The following is a 24,824-nucleotide window of genomic DNA, read 5'->3' on the forward strand; positions in this document are numbered from 1 at the left end:
GAAGCCTACCAGTGCCTCAATCATTATAATAAAATAAATTCTAAATATCTATAAGTTGTGGGATTTGATTTTGTGTTCTTTATCATGGAAAAATATCAGAGTTTCCCCTAACACCTTAACTCACAGAACATAGGTCTAGGCCCCTCACTCCCAAGCCACAGCCCCCCCAGCCCTGCTGGTGCTCCTCAGCCCGCACCCGCAACCCCCTGTCCCCCACATCCGTGTCAGAGGGGGCCCCCAGCTGCCAGTGCTACCGGGCAAGGGACACAGGTCCGCAGCCCCCTGCCCCGCCACAGCAGCACCCGAGCCCTGGCTGCTGCCCACAGGAGGCAGTGGCTGCTGCAGTGGATCAGAGTGCAGAGCCTAGCTCCACCCTCCCTGCTGCAGGCTTGGGCAGGGGGGCCAGCTCCTTACTGCTGCGCACGGTCCCGGGACGGCAGGGTGGGACCTCTGCTCCCCAGATCTGTGCGTGGGGTGGGTGCAGGCTGCCCACTGCAGGCTTGGGCTCCTTGCCCTGCTGCCCTGCCGTGGGGCCTCCAAATCCCAACAGGTATGACCCAGTGCTGCAGCGCATGGCGGAGCCAGGAGAAGCTGCTTGCCGCGCAGCCCTAGTGAGGTGGCACCCCGCTGGATAAGCCACCCATTGCCCCATCTGGCTCCCCACTGGGGCCCTGCAGCAGCTCATTCTGCTCCCAGGTTCCAAGCCCCACGCGCCCCCTCAGCCCCTGCCCTACCCAACCCACTCCTTCCCTCCCTATGGGGGCCTCAATCCCTACCCCCACAAGACTTACCTGTGAGAGCTGCTTTCCAGGCTGCCTGGTAGCCATGTGTACATACATGCACATGGCACCCCCTGCCTCACCACCCTCCTCCTGCTCCCCACAGCCCTTGCAGGATGGAATTCTGCCATTCTGCAAAGAGCTCTTTGCAAAACTGCAAAATCCACAGGTTTCTCCGTTAAAATGAGAAATCTGCATTTTCCTTGGATAAAGGGGGAAATCCGCATTTTTCTATGGTGAACTGAAAACCCAGATCCCTGGTGATGAGCTACGTTTTCAATACAGTAAGTAATGGGCCACATAGAAAATTCAGTGGTTAATGCCGAAACCTTTTCAGCCATGCCTCATTTTATCTTGTACATGACACCAAGTTTGTTTACTGAATGCTTACTCTGCTCCATAAATTTAACTGAAGCCCAAAGCATCTCACACACTAGCTGTTTGAGAAAGTGTTTCCTCTTCCCTCTCTATACACCCATAATATGTTCCAGCTTTTATACTGGCAGCACTCAAGTAACATCAGAGCCTATTTTATAGTAAAACAGAGGCAACAGCTTGTTCATATGTCTGGGCAGTACAGAGAATAACAATTACTTACCCTATAGTAACCCAAGTCTTCATGATATTGTACTGAATGGGGATTTGACTATATGTGTACAAAATCAGAGTATGTTCAGCAACAGCATCTGCTGGCATTGTACAGATCCATCCTGGGCCTCTCATTTTCTCCCACAATGACCTGAAGGGTGAAGTAGTCTTAACCCTTCCTCAGTTCCCTAGCAATTCAAAGTTTGTAGTAATAAAGAACTCTGAAGTGTAGGGAAGGAAGGTGGGTCATGGCCAACCACACCAAAAAAAATCACACAAAACCACTATTATAAGCTGTTTTGGGCTACCCAGGTAAAGAACGTCTGCTTAAAAGAATGCTTATCAGGTTTGTAACAGGGTTTCTTAGAAGTAACAGGGAGCAATCACAGTTAATGGCACTTAGCCAGGAAAAGGGCTGCCAGGTGAGAAGGTGCAGTAACTTTAGATCTGGATGTACCATCTGGCCCCAATGCCATGAGATCAGATCTAGTTGTTCTAGGAGTTAGAGCAGGGGCTGAAATGACATTTGGAAAAGCTCTATGAGCCAGAACCGACTCAGCTGCTATGGAGCTATCCCTAACAACAATGGTTTATGGAACGATGTACACCAGCAAGCCTCTATGCCACAATAGGAAAATAACAGTTGTAACTCAGGCCTCCGCTGGAGCAAAAGTTTTCATATTTTTCACTGTCCTTGGGGGGTAGAATTTTAGGGGGCACCAGATGGAACAGCATTTCTGCAATTAGGGTGCAAAACCGCCATTTGTAATTGGCTACCAACTACTTCTTCTGGAGTCTACCAATTTGTCCTCAACTCCTAGGAAGATGTGCACCAATATATCAGTTGCCTATTGGATTGGCGCCAATAAAAGGGGAAATGATATCATCGGCTATCAGCTTTTTTTGGCCACTGTAGGCAATAATGGTCACCAATAATTATGCCTCTGGCCAGGGCCCTGGACACCTGGGTTCCCTCTCTCCTGTGGGGCCAGGACCCCCGGATGCCTGGGTTCCCTTGGAAAACAGCTGGTTTCCCTTTGCAGGCAGGCAGGCAGCATTCTAGCCAGCATTCTAGCCTGCTGGGGGCTGCCAGAAGAGAGGGACAGGGGGCGCTGCATGCATGCATGCACATGGCCAGGAATACAGCTGGACGGAGAGAAAAGTAGCTCTCTGCAGGTAAGTCTAGGGATGGGAAGGAGCGTGGGGGAAGAGAAGATCAAGGCCCTCATGTTGAGGGAGAGTGGGACAGGGGCTTGGGGTGCTGCATGGGACCCGGGGAGGGGACAGAGCCATGAGCATCTCATGCAAGAGGCATGGGGGGGTGGCTCCCCACTACTATGCACACCCCCTGGGAGGGGCAAGTGTCCCCTCAGATTTGCACGTGGGGTGGATGTGGGCTGGTCGCTGTGGGCTCAGATCTGTCTGCTCTACTGCCTTTCCCTCAGGAGCCGCACGACCCCTGCCCACCTGGCAGTAATGGAGGTAGCAATTTGCGTCTCCTGCTGCTGGGCAGGCAGGGGGCATGAGCCAGCACAAGGCTCCCAGGACAAAGGCAGGAGAACAGAGCACCCCAAACCCACAGACAGCCTGCAACCACCCTCGCCCTGCTCCATTCCGCTTAAAAGCATCCCTGTGCTTAACTACGGTGGCAGTGGTGAATTTTAGAATTGGAGGATTTGCGATTTTTAAACAGAGAAAACCAGGATCCCTGGTCATGATACTGCAATCCTTTCATTCACTGGATATATTTCACCAAAGAAAAATTGAAGAGGATGCAGGCAAACCATGCCAAACAGCATTACCTACATGTATACCAACACATGCCATAGTATTGCTGTGCATGTTGTGATGTCACAAATATTTGTGTTGTTGACTTAAAAAAGAATCTTTATAGTAGCAAGAATCTATTGTCAGATGGGTACACTTTTACTGGAGATTGAGATGATCAGCGCCCCCATGACCCAGTCAAATACAGACAGTGGGCAGCCTCTCTAATCAGCCACTCATCCTAATGTGTAGATTTGAATGCCTTGTTTCAACGAGGCAGCTAATGCTACATGTCCAAATGATTAAGTGTAGACAGAAGCAACAACCAAAACATTTCAAATACCTTTGAAACATTTCAAAGACAACTGTGCAAATGCACATGCTCTCTGAAACATACCAAAAATGACAAAAGCACTACAGAACTGCACCTCTTTAAATAAGGTGCTATTTTGAAATATTTCACTTCAGTACATGTGCATGGGGCAAGGGAACCATTAGGTCCATCAGAATCCTGGAATGATGTGCTCTGTTCTAGATGCCAAACTTCCAAATTCACAGGAAGCCCTGGGCCCTGCACTAGTCTCAGCACACAGGGCTGGGTTCCAGAGCCCAGTCATGGCACGCAGGGGCCGATCTAGCCAGCAGACTAGCCCCACATTGCTCATCTGGCCTGGGGGGCCAAAAGCTTGAGCACCATTGCCCTATGGAGAACATCTTTCACAGAAGCCCCATAGTTGGTTGTGAATGGTAGGGAGGGGAGGCCATTCCACTCAGTGTTCAAGACCAGCAACAGAGATGAAGAACAGTGCTCCTTGAACATAAGTACCAAAAAGAGATCTCAGCTCCACTTCCAGTGGTCAGTGCCATGTCAATACTGGTATCAGCCCCAAAGGAAGGTCCTAATTATTCCATGAATGTAAACCTGGGTTCCATAAATCAGCATCTGTGCCAGTAGCTTTGCCAGTACCAGTATCTGCAGTGCTTTTCCACTCAGTATCACAAAGAATTAGCGAGAAAGGCATTCCTTTTCCCTTTTCTTGAAAAAAGCAAGGATTTGAAGAAAGACTCTTCAAAAACAACCTAGGGATGAGTTTCAAGTTCAGGGAAGCATAGCAGGTCAGATATGCCAGGATCCTTCTTACTGCCAGTGAGGTAAGGCTGAACTGAGGAAAGGACATAGCCACTCCACGCTCACAAAAGACCATGGCAAACAGTGCATGCACAGCACTGACGCACACTTTTTCAAGCAGCTGACTATGTGCAGGGTCAACTACAGTTGGATTCACATTGACATACAATAAGAACAGGTTAGTCTTTGACATCTGTACTTAAAGTACCTGAGACTAGAATCCCAAAATATCCTGGAACTTGCTTATTTGTATCACTTTGTTTTACAAGGATTCTAGCTGCTTACTCAGTGCTTTTACCTACCCATGTCACCAATAACTTCCAAAAGAAATTGAATGGGAACAGCCCATAATTTTCTAGTGTTTCTAGAACTACAAAAGCTTTGAGAGTAACTCTCCAATTGAAACAAGCATTTCCAGGGCCTTAGTTTAATCATTAGTATCACCTGCTGCACAAAGCAGCAATCACATTTGTACCATACCTCCATCACTGTTTCCTTCTTCTGTTATGATATCCAGAAGTCTCTCAAAGGCATTTTCAAAAGCAACAATTTTCTGAATGGCTGCATTGCTTTTTGTCAATTGCTGTAACAACAAGACTCCCTTTGGGAAAAAGAAAAGAGCAGTAACTTAAAACTGTATTAAAAGAAAAACCATTAGCTTTACAAAGAAAGGTCCCCATAAGAACTGTAACACATTAACAGCTCCAACCATAGTGGGAATCATTGAACACAAAGTTGAATAGTGCAATTTGCTACGGTCATCGATACTGCATCTATGTGTATAGTTTAATTGCTTCAATACACTAGAAAATTTCAATGGAATGCTGATAAAAGCAAAGAAATGAAAGTGGCAATAAGAACAAACTACATGTCCAGAGAAGCATTCCACACTAAGCTGGGATGAGAGCTCTTCTGGCCAAAGGACAAGACAGACATCAGCAAAACAGAGGGATGGAGTTGGGTAAGCCAGAGTCCAAAAGATGAGAAGATATACAGATACATCATGAAAACCTGTAATTACCATGTATAATTATAACTTGAGCAACTGTGATAAGATGTCTAAACCAAAAAGGCAAAGGTTTTGATTCAAGGTTGCTAAATTTTATATGCACATCAAGCTTGAAGACTGACTTCACAAGCATTTATGTAACTTAGCTTAGAATTAGTAAAAGCACATATCGGCTTGTTGACATGAATTGCTTAAGTAAGGACACAGACTGTATTTCATATGGAAACAGATATAAAGCATCAAAATTCAACTGTGGATCACAATTAGGGACACTTTCAGCAATACAATGCATACAAGGTAGTGATCACCAAGCAACATAACCTTAGGAAAGTAGGAAAAGAAACCTCATGAACCTGTGGTACTCAGCAGCTCCATGACAAATTTACTCCAATAAATTCCTAAAAAAAGTGCCCAGAAAATGTACACAGTGTTTATAGATCTCAGCTACCATTCTAGGGGATCCCAAAATACTTCACATATTAAGCACCCATTACCCTCAAACTTCTATTCAACAAGATCAGGAACATCAAGCTCATTTGAGCTGGCAGACCAGATCCGAAGAACAGGGGTTGGTCTGTGAACCAATATTTGGTGGTGGTGGTAGGGATGACTACATAATTGGAAGTTGTTTTTCAGATGGACACAATATTGAAGAATTTACTGTTCTTAACTAAAGAATTAACGTCCCTCTACAAGTTGATCAAAATGCCCCTTTCCTCTTAGTTTCAAGAGGATAAGAAATGAATAACTCCTATACTGTCAAATAATATGGCTGCTAGTCATACTGCACCCTAGAGGTGTGCATCTTTGCATAGTGAATGAAGCGGTTCACTTACACGTTAACTTGGAACTCTAGAAAGCATAATAACCGTTTAAGAAAATTATGTACTTGTTCTCTAGAAAAACTGTGATCTGTTAAAAGCCTTCCATCCATAGCAAGGCAGTCCATTTTGACTTGCAAGTGTAAACAGAAGCCCGGAAGCAAATGTTATAAATACAGAGCTATTTGCATTAGCCAAGAGTTAAAAACAAGAGAGTTTGTTCTGCAGGTCTCCCGATATACTGCTAGGAAGGAAAGGTAATCTGCTTACCACTAACAGGTCATCTTTAGGTATGCTGTATTTCAACACTATGCACTTTGTAGCATACATGGTGCTTTGTGGCACTAAACTATCAGAGAATATACCAATTGGCACCAAGACCATGTACATGAGAGGAACATGACATCCCATTCTTTCCCGACCTTGCAAACTTCTTTGAAATGCAGCTTTTGAAGAAAAGCAGGTAACAGAAGGTTAAGTATAGCATTACAGGAATGCTTTAATGAAGAGCTCCTACTTATAAAGGATAAGCAGCTCTAGAGTAAGGACACAATTGAAATCTCTTTGCTTTGTACTTACATCATTCCGTATAACCTCCCTTGAGTCCGCCAGTAAATCCATGAGTCTCGACACCCCTGAAAAAGTGAGTAGCCACATGAATAAAATATATGAACTATAAGAATGAACAACCTTTCCCTACCTGAAAGCCATTTTCAGAATTATTATAATGTTCTATTAAGAGTCTCCAAGTCCTTGATATTTCATTGGATTTCTAGTTTTAAAGTTAGCCAGTGGCAAACCAAACTCCTTACCCATGGGACTGACAAGAATTATCTGCTGCAGCTGGGGTCCTTGCTGCTTTAACAGTGATGTAAGTAGTTTCACTCCAGGCCAGCGAACATGGAAGTCAAATTCCTGCAAGGTCACAAAGGACAATATTAAGCAATGAACCTACCAGCTTTTCACTTCAAGCAACCTAAAAAAAGACTTCATAATTAGGTTGTATGACTCAGTGCCAAACAACCCAAATACAAACACATTCACCATTGAGCAAATGCCTCTCCAAACCTCCTCTACTACAACACATGGCTGATTTTTCATTTTTGCTTTAACAGCAACATGACCTGCCAGTAACTTCAGCTCTTTCATTGTTACCAGAGATAGCTGTTCTTAGGGCTCCTCCTCAACTCCAGCCACAAGTCCAGTCTCTAAGGAACAGGTCCTACTTCTCCTAAATCCACAGGATGTAGAAAGCTGCTGTATCCTACTCAACCTTACCCATTAGGATCAGCCTCTGGGGAAAAGTTATTTCAGCAAATTCTGTCCACCTGTTAGGCCTTTTCTAATTGAGAAGGCTAAACTGCTTGATCTAGAGTGATCTACACAAATTTAAATAAACCTACTGTGGTTCAGCTTAAAACTGACTCTCAACCATTTTAAACTAAATAAAAAACCAGAGTGCTCATATAAGCCTTTGTATTGATGTCACTCAGCCCATTTAAAATTCCACCTGAAGTTTTAACTAGTGAAACTCTCTCATTTAGACAAGACTTTAGCCTTATTTTTCTATCACTGAAACTGCCAGACTGAAGATTGAATCAAAACTAGGAAGAAAGTTCCGTAGCTCCCAGCTGCAGAATGGTAAGATTTAAACTATTTCAGAAATTGTTTCAGTGTCCAGTAGAGATGCCCAGAATATACAGGAGGGATACAATCGGTTTAGATGGGGTTTTTGTTTTTAGACAGGGGGTGGTGCCAGGCGAACCATAAGGGACTACCAAAACAGTCTAAGAAGTTACCATCTCTCAGTTTTCTTAATTGAATAGGGGATCAAAGCAAGATATGCAATGTGCAATTCTCACATAATTCAGACCAAAGCCAGCAATTTGGGACTTCTAATATTTAAGGTAGCCTTTGTGAGCCCTCTGAAGAAGAAAGTCAGGTTCAATTCAAGGAGTCAATAAACTGGGCGCTAAGCTCTTTATAAATTAAACCCAGGTAATCACATTTCTCCTTGCCGTCTTGAACCTGGAGCACCGAGGTGCAACAGACTATTGTATCAACTAGGCTCATTTGTAGATTTAAGATTCAACCCTACTTAAGAAATGTGTATTAACAAGGTGTTCTCTCTCCGTTCTGCTGCAGTGTTTATATAATTACAAGTACCATAAAAATCAGACTGTACTTACAATCCAAAATATTTGGCATTTAACCTAGTTTAAATTTGATAACCTAGTTTAAATTTAATTTTAATTTTTAGAAGAGAGTTTCAGCATCTTATACAGAAGCATCAGAATTACAGTCTTAGGGGTTTAGCCCCAACTACTCTGTAGATTTTAGTCTCTTACTACAAATTAAGCTTTTGTTCTACATATTAAGACTTTAGGTAACTTTTACTGGCAATTGAAGTAAAACCATGCTTCAGCAGTTTATTATCCAGATGAATGCATGCCATTAAAATTACATATATTTTCATGTGGACAATAAACTGCTGGAGCATGGTTTTACTACAGTTGCCAGTATAAGTTACTTAAAGTCTTAATGATGTACAGAACAAAGACCCGATTTGCAATAAGAAACTAAACCGGGTGGGTAATTATTTCAACTGGAGGGCCACTTAATGAGTTTTGGTGAGCTGTTAAGGGCTGCACATATAAAATCTTTCAGAAGATATCATTTTAACAAGTTATAGATAAAAAACAAATCATACTTAAAAATCAATCAATCAATCAATCAAACCTACTATTACAGGGGTAGATAACCTCCAGCATGGGTGGCAGAGCATGGCACACTAAGGCATTTTGCTTGGCACACACGTCTTAGGGAGGATGGCACAGAAGGAGCCGGAGCTGTGCTGCCATAACAAGGATTGGGCCCCAAGCGGCTCCCCCATCATCCACCCCTGGTATGCCAACATCTTACAAGCCAAGGCTGCAGGTGTTTTTGGCTCTCTGCCCAAAAAATTACCAACCCCCATAACTGTAACATTTTAACTTCATTTCAAAAAATAATTTGCCCTGATTTATTTTTGAGTAGTGTATATAGAAGCAGTTGCATAACAGCTCAAAGAAAAGTCTTAATTCTGTATATTGTGGGTGTAGGGGGGTGGGTGTGCACATGTGGCTGGGAGAGCTACCCATGTGCTAAGTCCCGGGAGCCAGTTGGGGGGGGGGGAGGGGGTGGCAAGGGGCACATGCAGTAGAGCTTGCCCAGGGTCGTCCAGGTACATTTCTGCATAGTGCCGAGCCCCGCCTGCGGCAGCCTGTGCCACACTCCTGCCCAGGCCTGCCAACAACACTGCCTGTGGCAGGGCACTGTTTGTGCCTACCACTTTAAGACCTGGGGCCAAGCAGCCAGCAGGTGCTTAATTATGGTGGCCATTTTAGAGCTCTGGCTGTCCATATAAACAGGGCAGTTCACTGCTAGCAAGCAGGCAGCAGCATCACCTGGCTGGGAGGCTTCACGCATCATCCTAGAGGTAAGGGAGGAGCTGTAGGGGATGATCAGGAGGCTCCTGGTCCTGGGCATGACCTAAAACTGCACCCTGCCGGGAGTAGGTGGCCTGGTGGGGCTCTCAGTGGCGTGGGAGCCCCCAGGAAATGCCAGGCCAGTTACCACCCTGGTGAAAGGCAGGTCGGGGTGCCTTAACCCCAGCTCCCACAACTGGGTGGGTCACCCACTAGTAGGGTCCTGAGGGCAGACCCCAGGAGTGAGAGTGGGGCTAGAGACTCCGACCTGATCAAGAGAGTACCCTTGACTGATCCGGGCTGGGGCCAGGACCAGAACGGCCAAGGGCCCACAGCGAGGGACGCTCAGAGCTTGGAGGGCCTGGGGTGCCCAACCGGTCTTGGAGGTGGGGCCAGGGCCTGTGTGGCCAAAGGTCCCAGGGGAAGGAACAACACCTGAGAGGGGAAAATAGTTTCAGGGAGCTAGTTAGCCTGAATGAGGGCAGGGTAGGCCACCTGAATGGATGGATCTTGGAGGGGTCCTGATAGGAGGATTCTGGGGCCCAGTGTGGGACTGGTGATGTGGATAACAGCCAGATGCCATCTGTGAGGCATGGGCTGCGGTATAGGGGAGGTATGGAGCCGCAGATAGCGCCCCCTGGCATCAGGGCAAGAAATGGGCAGCCTCCTGCTTAATTAACTATTAATTAAATATCATCAAGGCATGACGGGCGAGAAGGCAGGTGGCTGACCCAGAAACAGGTGGGCAGGCCAAAGGTAAACTGGCCCTGAGAAGGCCCCGTTACACCGCCACAGCCCTGGCCAGCACTCACAGCTTCCCAGCAGGTCTGCTCCCACTACTTCTGCAGCCACATGGGTACTGCTCAGTACTGTCCACTGTCACCAGCTCTTCCTCTGCCAATTGCCCCTGCTGCACCACTCTGAAGAGCAGGTAGTGTGGGGGAAGTGGCAGCGGCCACAGGGACACGTGCCAGGCAGCACATGCCTGGCCCAGCTAGGCACAGGGAAAGGTTGCAGCTATGTGACTCCTGCCACAGCGCATGGGGCTCTAGTTCCAACTCCCTGCCTCTTCCCATGCACTCCACCCACCAAAGTGATGAGCAGCAATCCACAGGCGGCCAACCAGGTGGAAGGCAGCTGAGTGGGAGCTGGAGCCCCATGCGCTGGGGCAGGAGACAAAACTGCAGCTTCCCCCACACCTGGCTGGACATGTGGTCATTGCCATACATCCCTTTCATCGCTGTGGCTTCCCTGCACTACCTGCTGCCCGGAGCAGTGCAACAGGAGCAGGAAAAGGAGCCGCTGGAGGTGGGGGAGCCAAACAGTACCTCAAAAGCAGCAGGAGCAGCAGAAACAGCCCTGCCAGGAAGCTGTGCATGCTGGCAAGGGCAGGAGTCATTGGCAGGTGCAGGGTGGGAACATGGTGCAGACTACCCCAAGCAGGAGCAGGTGGGGCTCAGCCCCATGCTGAGTGCCACAGGGGCATCTGCGGGCTGCAGACAATTGGCAGGCTGGATCCAGCCCACAGGCTGCATTTTGTCCACCCTTGGACTAAAATCTAGTGTGATTAGGACTACACCCCTAAGACTGTGCTTCTGATACTTCTATGTAAGACACTAAAAATCTTATAAAACTTAAAATAAAATTTCAACTAGGTTAAATGCCAAATATTTTGGATTCTGCATATATATATAAATTTTAATGGCATAATTTCATCTGGACAATAAACTGCTGGAGCATTTACTACAGTTGACAGTGTAAGTTACATAAGGCTTTAATGATGTGCAGAACAAAGAGCTTATTTGTAGTAAGAAATTAAAATCTACAGACAGGTTATGGTCCATGAATGAAAATCATGGATCATAACTGAAAGTGTGATGCAAGATACTCTTTTGTGCAGGAACACTGGCAGGTTTCTCTCACAGCTGATATACACAAAGACAACATTAAAAAAAATTGAAAGCACCTCACTACTAACTCACCTCTAAAAGGGTCAACAGGAGGGTGATGTTTTCTGACTGTTTAATGAAAACTTCTGTAAACTGACTTCCCAAATCATCAACCTGTTTTTGCGAGTTCTCTTCTGTAACATTCAAATACAACTTGTTACAAGGTAGAATTAATGTAGTTGTACAACTTCCCTTGAGAGGTTATAGGAAGCAAGCGCGCGCACACCCTGTGTAAGGTACAAAGACAACGAAGGCTCAAAAAATCTATGTCATGTTAAACGCCATGGCTCTGCAGTAGAGAATTAAGTGTTTCTATTCCAGAAGTCTCAACTGTAAATGAGGAGCTAGATTACTTTACTTGATAGATTCTTGATTTTCTGCTATTTAAAGACCCAATTCAGCTTCCACTGAAGACAATATTGACCTTACAGGAAAATAAAGATTCACAGGTTAAAATCATCTAAAATATATTTCATTAAATATTTTACCAGAAATTGTTTTGGTCGCATCTGTTCAGACATACCAAATCTCACTTGCAGGACCACATGCTAAAATTGCTAGTAACCTATGTTTCAAGTAAAAAAACAACTTTCAGAGCAGAAAGCATCCTCCTTTTCAAATGAAAGAAAAAAAAAGCTCTAGTGACTCAGTCTGTATACAGTTAAAGTCAACAATTAAGAGGGTGTCACACATACCACTTCCAAAGGAAAAGCAGATTTATAGTTCACACTTACAGACTTTTAGTTCACAGGAAAAAGCATCTAAACCTGGAAGTGCAAGCAGCTTCTTTGCTCTTGTGAAGGGATTGTTTTTTCGTTTCAGTGTTTAAAAACCTCTAAAGAATCAAAAAAGGTAGCAATTTTCAAATGGATTTGTTGCAAGTCGTTTAGATCTAGATTTATGCAAATTCCATAAGTGTAATTCACTTTCATCCTGTTACCCAGCCTTCAAAAAACTTACTCAAGATGCACAAGGAGCTACCTCTTATTTGGAATGTACATGATGCATAGACTGGAAAAATATTAATGATTGAAGAAAAAGTATTCCAACAGTCTAAAAGAAAACATCAACACTACTTTTTGCATCATGCATATTTGCTTATATTGGACAACCCAAAAAGGTAGTCATTACATCAAATACTTAGGGTTAGATATTACTGGATAATTAAGGAATTTCTGGATAATTAAGGAATGTTCACTGGAGGAATTTGCCAAGGGATATCAGTCTATAGGCCGACATGCAGTTTGCCACCACAGCCATGTCCTTTGTTACCCCAATGTGGTCTGCCAAGGATATCCTCCAACCATGCCACACCTGACCACTGCACCTTACATGCACAAAATAAAATATGCCTGTGAGGCCACTCTATAGTCACTCGTAGGATCTGTCTGCAGCATTCCTGAGAAAAGCCAGAGTAACCTTCTCCATATTATTTTCAGATTTGAAGCTTATCAACAGGAATGGATGCATGAGGTGCACTTGCATGCATCTCATCCAGAGCACAGTCCTGCTGTGATATAGATATAGTCACTCGTATTCAAGGAGATAGAGAGAATCTGATTTAGTTAATTGCACTATCATTCATGAGATAAACTTGTCACTGGCAGGTCACTGGCTCAAATCCAATGCAGTTCAATAGCCACAGAAATTCATCCCTGATGCATGTTTCACTGAGGTCACAAAACAGGCAGTGTGCGTCTCCATCCATTAGGTAGGAGAGGTTACTCTCTCATAAAAATCAATCTGAGAATAAAGCTTCCTCACTAGTTCCATTAGATACAGAAGAGGTGAACATGCATAAGCTAACCCTCTTAAAGTTTGGGCATACCTAAGCACATTGGGGAAGTTTAGAAATAAAAAGAACTACATTCATCAGCTTTACACTACAGTATAGAAAAAATAGGTATTTGAAGACATTTGTATTCATGACAGTTTAGGCAAAAATCTTTGACTTGGCAAGTTCTCAGCATGCTACTGATAAGACAATCCATGCCAAACACCTTTATCGCGCACTACTTTCCTGGTCCACAAACAGCACACCATCCACTATGCCAAAGGTTCTCAACCTTTTGCATCTCATGTCCCACCTACATACAGTCAAAAACTTCTGGTCCCATCAGTAGACTGGCCGGGGGGGGGGGGCAGAAATCCCCCAGAGGCCAGTTGAAGCACAAAGGCAAAACCAGAAGTCCCACCATGCTTGGCTTCTAACCACTCTACTACTACAGGCCTCAAGTGTCTCCTTCCTGCATATTTTTCCCCACAGCTACACTGTCTTCCCTCCATAGAGCCTTGTTCTTCATACCATCAAGTTTTCCACCATACAGTTCCTTCTTCCCCATTTTCTACTATATCTACCCACTATGCCCCATTACATTTTACTTTTCACCATCAATATATAAAACACAACAATGTGGTGGAACCACAGAGACCACATTTGGGGGTGTCAGTGGGGGTGTAGGACACACATTGGAGCATCCTGCACAGTGCAAAGACAGGGAGTCTGTCCGTGGAGTCATGTGCTCTAACTTCATTCCTCCAATTCCTGCACCCCCGCCTTTCTTGCCAAGTCCAACAAAAAGTCCATTTTTCCCCCCACACCAAAATTTCACTCAGTTTCTTGTGCTCTTCTCCCATGCCACTCTCTCTCTCTCCATCTGTTCCTCTGCTTCCACATGATCTCAGAGCCAGGGCTCTCCTTAAGAAAACAAACCCGCACTCCATATCTGTTTCCACAATGATACATGCAGAACATAGCTACTGTATGAGACTGAATGCTCTAGTTCAGTGGTTCCCAAAATAAAATCTGGAAGCCACTGAATGGTTCATGGATTGGACTGGGTATAACAGGAGATTTCGTCCCTGTTACTGAAGAGACTAAAACGACAGAGCTGCAAGGCTAGGATCTTCCAGGCCAGAGGGGTGAAGAAACACAACTGGCATCAAGCTGCAAACTCACCCCACCCAGAGATTGCAAGGCTGTAAAAAGGAAATCCTCTGATGGCCTGACTGGACAGGGTCAGGTGACCAGCAGAAGGGAAGGGCCTCAAGACATAAAAGCTGGTCCCAGAGCACCAGGAGGAGAGAAGAAAGGCACATCAGCAGAACCATGATAGACCCTTGGGAGGTATAGGGTAGACAGCCCAGCAGCAGATCAGTAAGGTCCCAGGGCACATGGGGAACAGAACCAAAGATGCAGGGATCACAGCAGCAGTAAGCTGAGTAGTTTGTTTCTTTGGTACTTTTTGAACCCAGTGGGGACAAAGTTTATGTTCTGTACTTTATGAGCATGAGTGGAAGGACAGTGTCATTAACGCTTTCTTGATAACAACCAGCAGAATGGACGTAGCTATAAGGGAGATATAGAGGCCACTTAGCAGAGCAGTGAGATACAAGACTCTGTGGTAAGCGAGCATAAAAAGGGTTGCGAAAGCTCCACACAACCGAGGCCAAGCTCACCAAGGCCAGTGGAGCAAAGGGGGATCAGAACCAGGCCCCACCATGCATTTCCAGATCAGGCCAGGATGCTCCCCCATGCACCCCCAAACCCAGGTCAAGACCACCCCATCTAATTTTGCCCCACCCCTCACCCCCAACACATCTGGATCAGAGCCAGGCTGCTCAACTCCCAATGTGTCTAGATCAGGGCTGATCTATACCTCACCCCCCACCCCCATGGCAAGAATCAGGGCTACCCTGCCCTGCCATACCCTACCCACGCCCCACACATCCAGACCAGAAACAGAAGCTTGCATCCAGATCAGGGCCACTCCATCCCATTCCCCATGCATCCAGATTGGGGCCACTCCATCATACCCCTCCATCCCAGACAGACAGACAGAGGTCAAGCTGTGTAAATCCACACAACCAGATCCAGCCTGCGGAAGGACCTGGCACTGCTCATCTGACCTACAAGATGAAAAGGTTGTACACCAATGATGTAGTACAGAGGTGGGCAATTTCCACAGGCCACAGACAGCTGGGGAAGCTGCTGTAGGTCAGTCAGTATCCCCCAGAACAACCCAGAGCCCATGTACCCTGTGGCTCCTCCCTGTCACAGCCAACAGTGCATAGCCCCAGCCCCAACCCCAGCCCACCCCAGACTCGCCCTGGCCAGAACAAACCAGCCAGAACCCACACGCACAGCCCAGAACCCAGCCTACCCCATGCCTGCTCCGGACCACCTGCCCACAATGAGCAACAGCTGGGCAGAAACTGCTGCTACGCATGGGGAAAAGTGGCCCCTCCCCCTCACCACTGCTGGGCCCTTCTTGCTGCAGCCACCCAGAGCATGTGCCCAGGCTGCCCTGTGGTTTCTCTCCACCACCGCTGGCTCTGGGCCACCCTAGAAAGGCAGTCCAACTGCAGAGCTGCCCCAGCCCCGCTGTGTGCCCAGGGGAGCTGCAAGATGCAACACATGCTGGACAGCACCTCAGTCAGGTGGGACCTAGGAACCTGCCATGAGCTGGACAAAGTCCCTCTGTGGGCCAGAACCAGGCTGCAAGCCGTATTTCACCCACCACTGGTCTACTATGTACAATTTACATGTCTTCTGTGCAGCAGTCACTTGTATATGAAGCCTGTGATTTGGAAAAATAGAGTCAATTAAGGTTGATAGGTTCACTTGAAATGTTAGCTTAGGAAGCTAAGCTTCCTAAAGTGAAAAGTGAACCAAAGTTGACTACAGGGGGAAAGGGAAAGAGTCTATGAAGCAGAACAGTCAAGAAATCCTGAAGAGTAAATTCTGTAACTGAACCAATGTGAATGCAAGATGTTCTCACAAAGAGGAGAACAAAACTTTACAGCTTCCAGAGCACGCACAGCTAACAGGAAAAAAAAAGAGTTAAATTTATGAACAGATCCGTATTAGCCCACGGCACTTGGTCTTCCACCAAAACTCTAGAGTTTTAATGCTGAAGTCCGTGCTGAATACATGCAATGCAACACCAATTGCTTTTATCAATGTGCCAAGAGTTCTACTTACTCTTTAAGCTTGGTTCCTATTTACTATGTCCTGAACTATTATATATAAAAGGCCAAATAAAATACAAGCTAACAAAAATACTATATGGTAGTTCATGGTAGAAAAAAAATACAAAAAATAAAAACCAAACAGAAAAGGTAAAACGGAAATAAAAAGCTTAAGAGGAAACAGCAGAAAATACAACGAAGGATATCTTGGGAGTTCACATACTACCAAATTATGTTGTTACAGGTGCTATAGCCTGTTTAGTGAAGTTTTAAACTGCATGCAAGTAAGGAATTAAAGGAATTCCTGTTTATGAATGTTAGCTTTAGATGTTTCAATAATCAATAAAGCTGATCAATCCACCAGTTAGTCTAAGTTAGTTTGCCCCATAGGGTGGAACTGCCCTATTACACCTTGTATATCAATAAGGCCATATTCTTAACATGCATTACTGAAAAAGGACACTGCAAAAAGCCAGAAGGCTTGAAGCATGACTATGACTTCTGTACTCAAAAAGTTATTAATTACTTTGATGCTTTTCCACAATGCAACTCTGTGTATGTCCACTTGTTTATTTGGATACTGCTGCTCAACACTACCATATCACAGAGCAATTAACCGAGAATTATTTAAGGCAGGGGTTTTCAACCTTTTTGGATCAGTGTACCCCTGGCGGCTGGACACGGACTGTGGGGCGGAGGGGTGCGTGCGGCCGAATGCAGAACAGCGGCAGCTGCCATGTGCAGGCTTCCCCCATCCCCCCAAGTCTGACTGGGTGGGCAGTGCCTGCACAGCGCCCCTGCCCACGCATACCCCCTAGGGCCTTCTCAAGTACCCGGGGGGGGGGGGTACACATACCCCCAGTTGACAACCCCTAACTTAAGGTATAAGAGTGCCAGTAAGATTTCTAAGCATCCACAGGCTGAGTCACATACCCACAACCTGACCAATATGTATGTAATGGAGAAATATGCATTTCAAGTAATAAAACAAATTTGGGAAACTGAATTTTAAATATAAAGAGATTATGAAAAATCTTCAGTAAAGTAATATAGAAACCTTGACAGTGTCCTTTTTAACAGCCAAGAGATACAGTAGGTAGTAATTTACAATTAGCAACTATGACTAAATGAGCTCCATGCAAACAAATTCAGGATTTTTACCTTCAGAATCATCTGCAAAGGTAGCCAAAAAAAAAAAAAAAGAAGAGAGAGAAAGAAAGAAGAGAAAGGTTCACAAATAAATCAGTTTTCCACATAGCAGTGTACAACAGCACAGCTAGTAATAAAGTTAAGGCCTACATTTCAAGAGGCAGCCATGCTCAAATTCTCCCACAACTATTCTTTCATTACTCGAGTCAACTGTCTTCAACTTTGATGCTTCTCATCAAACGTACACACTCACTAAATCCCTAACAGTCTTTTGCAACTAACATTCTTGCACTCAAACATCCTCCTTTGGGCAGTGGTCTTGATAAAATAGTCCCCTACTTGCTCTAGCAAAACCATGGGCTAAGTCTCAACATCAGTATTTAACATGTATGCCTACTATCATCCATAAAGGTGGCTCTGAAGAAAGACTACAACATGAAGGCTGTTAAACTGGCAGCCTGCACGTGGCCACCGAGGCATTAATTTGCAGCCCACAGGCTCCCACCTAGTTGCTGCTCAAGCCAGGGTCTCTGGGCTCCCCATCCTTCCTTAGCTTCCACCTCTCCTGCCCTTACCCAGGAGAGGAATGTTGGGGCAGAGAGAGAAGGGGTATGTCCCCCCACCCCTGCATTTAGCTCACAGAGTACATAACTCCTGGCCACTTAGAAGCTGGACAGCCCAACTTTACATTTTGGTGAGAACAAGGATAGAAAGGAAGGATTGGTCAAAAGATTCATAATGCACGTTCAGCGTTTCAGCCAGCAACTCTCTCCTGTTCAGCAACCTACAATATGGGATAATGATTTTTAGGAGAAGTGATGCAGATTTCATTTACATTTCTGCCAGTATCTCGACAGCATATCACGCTATAGATGCTAGTCAACCAACAGCTACTTTCCATCAAGACTTGTATTACGCATTAGCCATTTAAGCAACTTTCTGAATACACATCTTTTTTTTAGCAAGGAATTTATCCACATCTAATGCATCCAAATGGAAATGGCAACATTAACCAGCTTTTCAAAACACAAAATCCGTGGCAGGATAGAATCAGTGGTATCAACAGTAAAAGACTAAAAGCAAGGTCTAAGTGCTGTTAAGTTACCTGTAAAGTTGGCAGGACTGGTATGGTGAGATTAAGAACACATGGATATTTAAATATATTATGTTTATTTGGAAAACGCCTTTATACTTAAGTTTCTTATTTTCCTAAATTCTTCTTCCAAGGCATTATTTGTATGACCATCAGATAGATCTGCCCCCTCTACTCCCCTCTAATATCTTAATTCTATTTCACTTGAGGGCCCTCACTTTAACCTTTTCTCTCCATTGTCTTTGCCTAATAAGTGAAAACAAAACAAATCTCACTTGACTGAATAGCTGTTGTACACATCTTGAGCAATGAGTCTTACCTAGCCTATTACTGGATAATTGTAAAAACCCAAATTTCCAGTACATAGTATTTAATGCAAAGTGTCCATTACCTCCAAAATCACTTATAATAATTCACAGCAGGTTCTCTTTACACCTTTAATGTTTATGGTAAGCAAGTAAAGGATCATTTTTAGAACTATCTGCTTTAAATTCATATTTTAAATATTGCCCATTTTAGCTACACATGAAGAAAAAGTCTTCAAAGGCCCATGATTGCCCAAAAGCCCCATGTGAGAATATCACTTGACATGGATGAATTTAACAACTGGGAATCCTCATCATGATGCCTAATCCTCTTATTACCAACCATTTGTTCCAATTCTTGTCATATAAATTGTGAGAAAAACTGAGCAGCTTAAAAATCTCGTTTCATAACCAAATTTATTAAAATATTTAGTCAATTATGAAAGCAAATGGGGCAAAAAGGGAGACACTTTTTTTTTTTTAATGTGAAGACTATAGCACTGGTGACAAACAGTATTTTCATACTTGCAAAGCAACCTTTATTTTTTTTGTTTGTTTGTTTAAGGGGCCAATGTCTTAAGCAATAGTCACTGATTAAGTGATCAAAAAGGCTACCGTGAAATAAAGGACATGTTCTTACAGTTTGCCGTAAATAGCATATAGCGATTAATCTACAAGGTCAGCTTTTTGACTGTCAGAACTTTTCCTTGAAGATTTTATTTCAGTAAAAAAAGACCTCTTTTTAACCTAAAAAATTGTTCACAAGTACTTCAAGAAATGGATTGAAGGAGCTAATATTACTGTCAGTTATACTCAAGATACCATGCATTAACATAAATCTAGCATTATAATAAGATAAATCCCATTATCTAAACAGTGTTTAATAAACTGCATACTATTACATTTTAATATGAACACAAACTATTATTATCAAGTAAATGCAGAAAAGTTGCTCCAGCAAGCTTACCTTGTTCTTCCTCTTCTAGGTCATTTGATATTACGTTGTAGAGAGCGTCCAAAGCATAGCCAATTATTTCTGAATCTGAACTGTAAATAAAAGTACCACTTTAGTAACTTAGTTATGGTTTTTTCCTTACATTCCTTACAACCACATTTGCAGTGACAAATGTCGTATGTTAAAAGGTCAGATGTAATGAATGGTTTTGTTTTTCATGATGTAATAAAAAAAATCTGAAAATATTGTTACCAAATAAATCAAAATATTTTTCCTACTTTTGTTCCCCAAAATGAAGCTAAAAGTCCATACCAAAATGCTCAAGGATACTTCCAGATGTCTTTTCTTTCATGGCTCATTTCAGCTACCCAGAATTTTTCCAATAACTGTATGTTAAGGTCAAATTGATCACTTCAAAGCATAATTTATTTGGCTCTTTTCATGTTCACTGTGGTAATTTCATAGATTTCATAGACATTAGGGCTGGAAGGGACCTCGGAAGATCATCGAGTCCAGCCCCCCGCCCAAAGGGCAGGACGTCAGCTGGGGTCATAGGATCCCAGCAAGATAAGCATCCAGTTTCATCTTGAAGGTGTTCAATGAAGGCGCTTGAACAACCTCCGGCGGCAGGCTGTTCCAGACCTTGGGGGCTCGGACAGTAAAGAAATTCTTCCTTATGTCCAGCCTGAAACGATCTTGTAGTAGTTTGTGACCATTCGTCCTCGTCATCCCTTGGGGCGCTCTGGTGAACAAACGTTCCCCTAGATACTGGTGATCACCCCTGATAAACTTGTAGGTGGCCATCAGATCACCCCTGAGCCTGCGCTTTTCCAGGCTAAAGAGCCCCAGGGCTCTCAGCCTGTCATCGTAGGGTCTGCTTCCCTGACCCCTGATCATGCGCGTGGCTCTTCTCTAGACTCTCTCAAGCTTCTCCACATCCTTTTTGAATTGTGGAGCCCAAAACTGGACGCAGTACTCCAGCTGCGGCCTCACTAAGGCCGAGTACAGGGGGAGAATGACGTCCCGCGATTTGCTTGAGAAGCATCTATGGATGCAAGCCAGCGTTTTGGTCGCTTTACTAGCCGCAGCATCGCATTGCAGGCTCATGTTCATCTTGTGGTCAATGATGACCCCCAAGTCTCTTTCTTCCATAGTGCTAAACAACATAGCACTGCTGAGCCTATAAGGATGCTGCAGGTTTTTTTTCCCCCAAGGTGGAGAACCTTGCATTTATCGGCGTTGAACACCATCAGATTCTCATCCGCCCACTTGCTGAGCCTGTCCAGGTCAGCCTGGATCACCTGCCTGTCTTCTGGCATGGATGCCTTGCCCCAAAGTTTGGTGTCATCGGCGAACTTGGCCAGTCCGCTTCTGACTCCAGTGTCCACATCATTAATGAAGATGTTGAACAGTATGGGTCCAAGGACGGAGCCCTGGGGGACCCCACTGGTCACAGGACACCACGATGAGTGACTTCCATCAATTACTACCCTCTGGGTCCAACCCCGGAGCCAATTTTCCAGCCAGTGGATCGTAGGGGACCCAAGGCAACAATTGGCCAGTTTCTCCAAGAGACGATCATGGGACACCAGATCGAAGGCTTTTTTGAAGTCAAGATATATGACATCAATCTCATCTCCCTTGTCCAGGTGATAGGTCACCTGGTCGTAGAAGGAAATGAGATTGGTCAAGCAAGACCTACCTGCAACAAACCCGTGCTGGCTATCCCTTAAGATGTTGGCGTCGGCCAGTCCATTAAGGTAATGATACTGGCTAGATCTTTGATGCAGGTATACTGATCTTGAGTCATGTCTCTTTAAATAAACTGCCATCAGCATATGAGTTAATAAAAACATTACTTAAGAAATCAAAGTATTTCAAAGAGAATGCAGGACATTTAAAATCCCAAGATTTATAATTTTGTACTTCATGACATAAACAAGAATTTATTTATTTAGGTTTTAAAAACAGACTACTTTCCAAGGTTGCAGAAGCTCCAACAGTATTAGTAAAAAAATTTCCTCAGGAAGGCTGGTTTCAGGCCATTTAGGGCTTTCTAATTCATAGCATTACCTTGAATTCCCTCCAGAGACCAAGGGACAGTCAGTGTAGATCCCCATATGCTGGTGTCACATGCTCCCAGCAAGATGCCCTTCTCAATGAGCCAGACCATGCATTCTGTACCAGCTGCAGTCCTGAAATGATTTTAGGATGTAGCTCCCTATGTAACACATCACCCAAGTAACTAGTGGTGAATGTACTTCATCAAAAAACTAGAGATGCACCAATATATTTTTCTATATAGTATCAGCACAGATAAAAGGAAAATTGATATTATCAGTAATCGGATTTTTTTGGCTGATGTGTCCAATGTTGTCGGTAAAAGCTGCATGCATGTGCACAGCCACAGCATGCACACGGCCAGCCTGGCAGCTTGGAAAGCAGTGTCTAGCTGGTAAGCCTGTTGGAGGGAAGGAACAGAGGGGAGTGAAGAGGTGTGTGGGGGGACAGATTGAGGCTCCCACGGTGAGAGAGGGAGTGGAGCTGGGGCTGCCTGGCCAGGATGGGGTGTGGGCCAGAGCAGTTAGCAGCTCATCCAGGGAGGGAGTTGGAGGGGGGGCTCCCACTGCAGCACACACTACCAGGGGAGGCACAGGGGGGGCACGTTCCCCAAATCTGTGCGCAGGGCAAGGGCGGACTGCAGCCAGGGGATGCGCCAGACTCTTCCAGGCAGGGGAGCTGGACTAGTGCTGTGCTTGGGGCAGGCAGCGGCAGCACTGAGAGCAGGACTACGGGGTGGGGGAAGAGGGCTAGTCGCCCCAGAATTCACCGTAGCCCCTCCAAGCCCCTCCTCCCAGTGTGCCACTGCCTGCCTTGAGTGCAGCACCAGCTCAGGCTCACCACCGAGAAGAGACCAGCACTGTCCCTGGCCCCAGCCTGCAGCAGGCAGCCCACCCTTGCCCCGTGCACAGATTCAAGGGGTACACACCCCCCCTGCCTGCCTCGGGGGTGCGTACAGCAGCAGGAGCTGCCCCCTCCCCACACACCCCTCAAGACCATCCACTCACAGTTCCATTCCATGCCCCACCCCAGCTGGGCAACACCTGCCCCTGCCTCAGCCCCACTCCTTCCTTCACCATGTGGGCCTCAATCTGCCCCCCCACATTCCTCTCCCCACCCCCCCAACAGACTTACAAGTCGATGCTGCTCTCCAAGCCGCCAGGCTACATATTGACAATCGGATCGGTGTCAGCCAATATGGCTCGTTACCAATGGCTGATTATTATCGGCCCAAAAAATCTTTATCAGTGCACCCCTACAAAAACCAAAAAAATGAAGAAAACCTGGAATCTCCCCTTTCATTGCTCCTCCAACCCACTGCATTGATATTGTCTGGGTTATGTATCAGTGTGTATGTATCACACACAATCAGTGTGCTCTCCTCCATACCCTAATACCCAGCAGACACTGGCTGAGGCAGCAAAATGCACCCAGGTGGGAGTACACAAATGCGAAGTTGGGTGCCATCAACATACTGGGAGACCACATCGCTGTACTAATTCATGAACTCTCTTAAAATTCCTGTATCCATTTCAACAAGAATGGGATGGCAATGGAATGGCATCCACATGTCAGAGCTCTTCGGGAGAAGCAACTGTTCACAGCTACTCTGAGATTTCAGGGAGAAAGAATAAAGCTGCCAATAAGCAACTTCATCCACGCACAAGACATTCTACCAGAGAGAACCAAATGGTGCCCAAACCAGACCCTCAGCAGGCATCACTAACTGAAATGTCAGCAGACAGACCAGACCCCTGCTCTCTAAAGATCTTATTCTGACACTAGCAAATTGCCTGTCGAGAATGATGGATAAATTTCAAATAACAAAAACAAACATAGGGCAAGGGCAAGCGAGATTCACCCCTCACAACAGCCACCCGCACCCCCGGGGCTTCCTTCATTCCACCCCCAGGCGCATCCTTACCTGCTCGGGGCTCAGAACGAGGCCACCGCTGCTTGCCCCCTGCCTCACGCCTCTGCCTGGCTCCCGCTTTTCCTCAGCTGGCCCCTCCCTCTGTCCTCCTCGCCAGGCTCCTGGCACCCTCCCAGAAGAGCTCAGTAGAAACATCCCTGGCCCCTGACTTTTTTCCCCAGTTCCGCAAGTTGGGATCATCCTGACACGGTCACTAAACAAATGCTAAGGTTTAGCAAAGACATCTCTCTGAAGACAAATGTTCTCTCTCTCACAGTTTTCAAGCTATTTGCATTTAAAGAACATTATGGACAGACAGACAGATGAACTAAGCCCTACATATATAAAATAATGGAAAGAGAAAACCCATTCCTACTCTGACCAATCCAGTCCACAGAACACTAAGCAATTTCCAGATCAACTACTGAGTCCAGATTGCCAAACCACCACCAAAAAAAACACATCTGTTATCTAAAGATTATGAAGATGCTACCCCTTAAACAGCTTTAGACTTTTAATGGTCCTTATGCCAGAAGCAAATAAGCCTTAGCACAAGACCTCTTACAATGGCACTCTACCTATCCTTAGTTACTGCTTTTTGGCAAGTCATCCCCAAACCAGAGTAACAACATGGGAAGCAGACTGGTAAAAAGGGTGCACCTAGGAACAGCTTCTGCCTTCATCAGCAGTGGAGAAGAAAAGAGTGGAGTGACTTCTTACTAAACCGTCAAGAAAGCAATCTGTCAAAACAAGATTCCTCAGCTCTCTGCAACCTTTCCAATTCAGTCTGCATCCAAGGGCACGCCAACATAAGAGACAAACACCCACATAAAAGGACAGTAAGTAGCAGTTGGTTCATGACAGATGTT

The 24,824-nt window shown here is 45.2% G+C and overlaps 1 protein-coding gene across 5 annotated transcripts in view; it reads right to left on the reverse strand.

Moving 5' to 3' along the window:
- The window catches only part of USO1 (USO1 vesicle transport factor), a 90,447-nt gene that overhangs the window by 51,714 nt on the left and 13,909 nt on the right, over nt 1-24,824 (reverse strand). For 3 of the 5 annotated variants that reach the window (XM_059722352.1, XM_014611570.3, XM_059722354.1), the window contains exons 4-9: nt 19,995-20,074; nt 17,642-17,653; nt 11,543-11,643; nt 6,906-7,008; nt 6,673-6,728; nt 4,744-4,864 (exon numbers count right to left, since the gene is read on the reverse strand). In XM_059722352.1, the coding sequence (XP_059578335.1) occupies nt 4,744-4,864; nt 6,673-6,728; nt 6,906-7,008; nt 11,543-11,643; nt 17,642-17,653; nt 19,995-20,074 (473 nt within the window). The remainder of the gene's footprint in view (nt 1-4,743; nt 4,865-6,672; nt 6,729-6,905; nt 7,009-11,542; nt 11,644-17,641; nt 17,654-19,994; nt 20,075-24,824) is intronic. The other 2 variants (XM_059722353.1, XM_006273715.4) reach the window with 1 other exon arrangement.

Source organism: Alligator mississippiensis, chromosome 2, assembly GCF_030867095.1.
Source record: "Alligator mississippiensis isolate rAllMis1 chromosome 2, rAllMis1, whole genome shotgun sequence".
NCBI lineage: Eukaryota > Metazoa > Chordata > Crocodylia > Alligatoridae > Alligator > Alligator mississippiensis.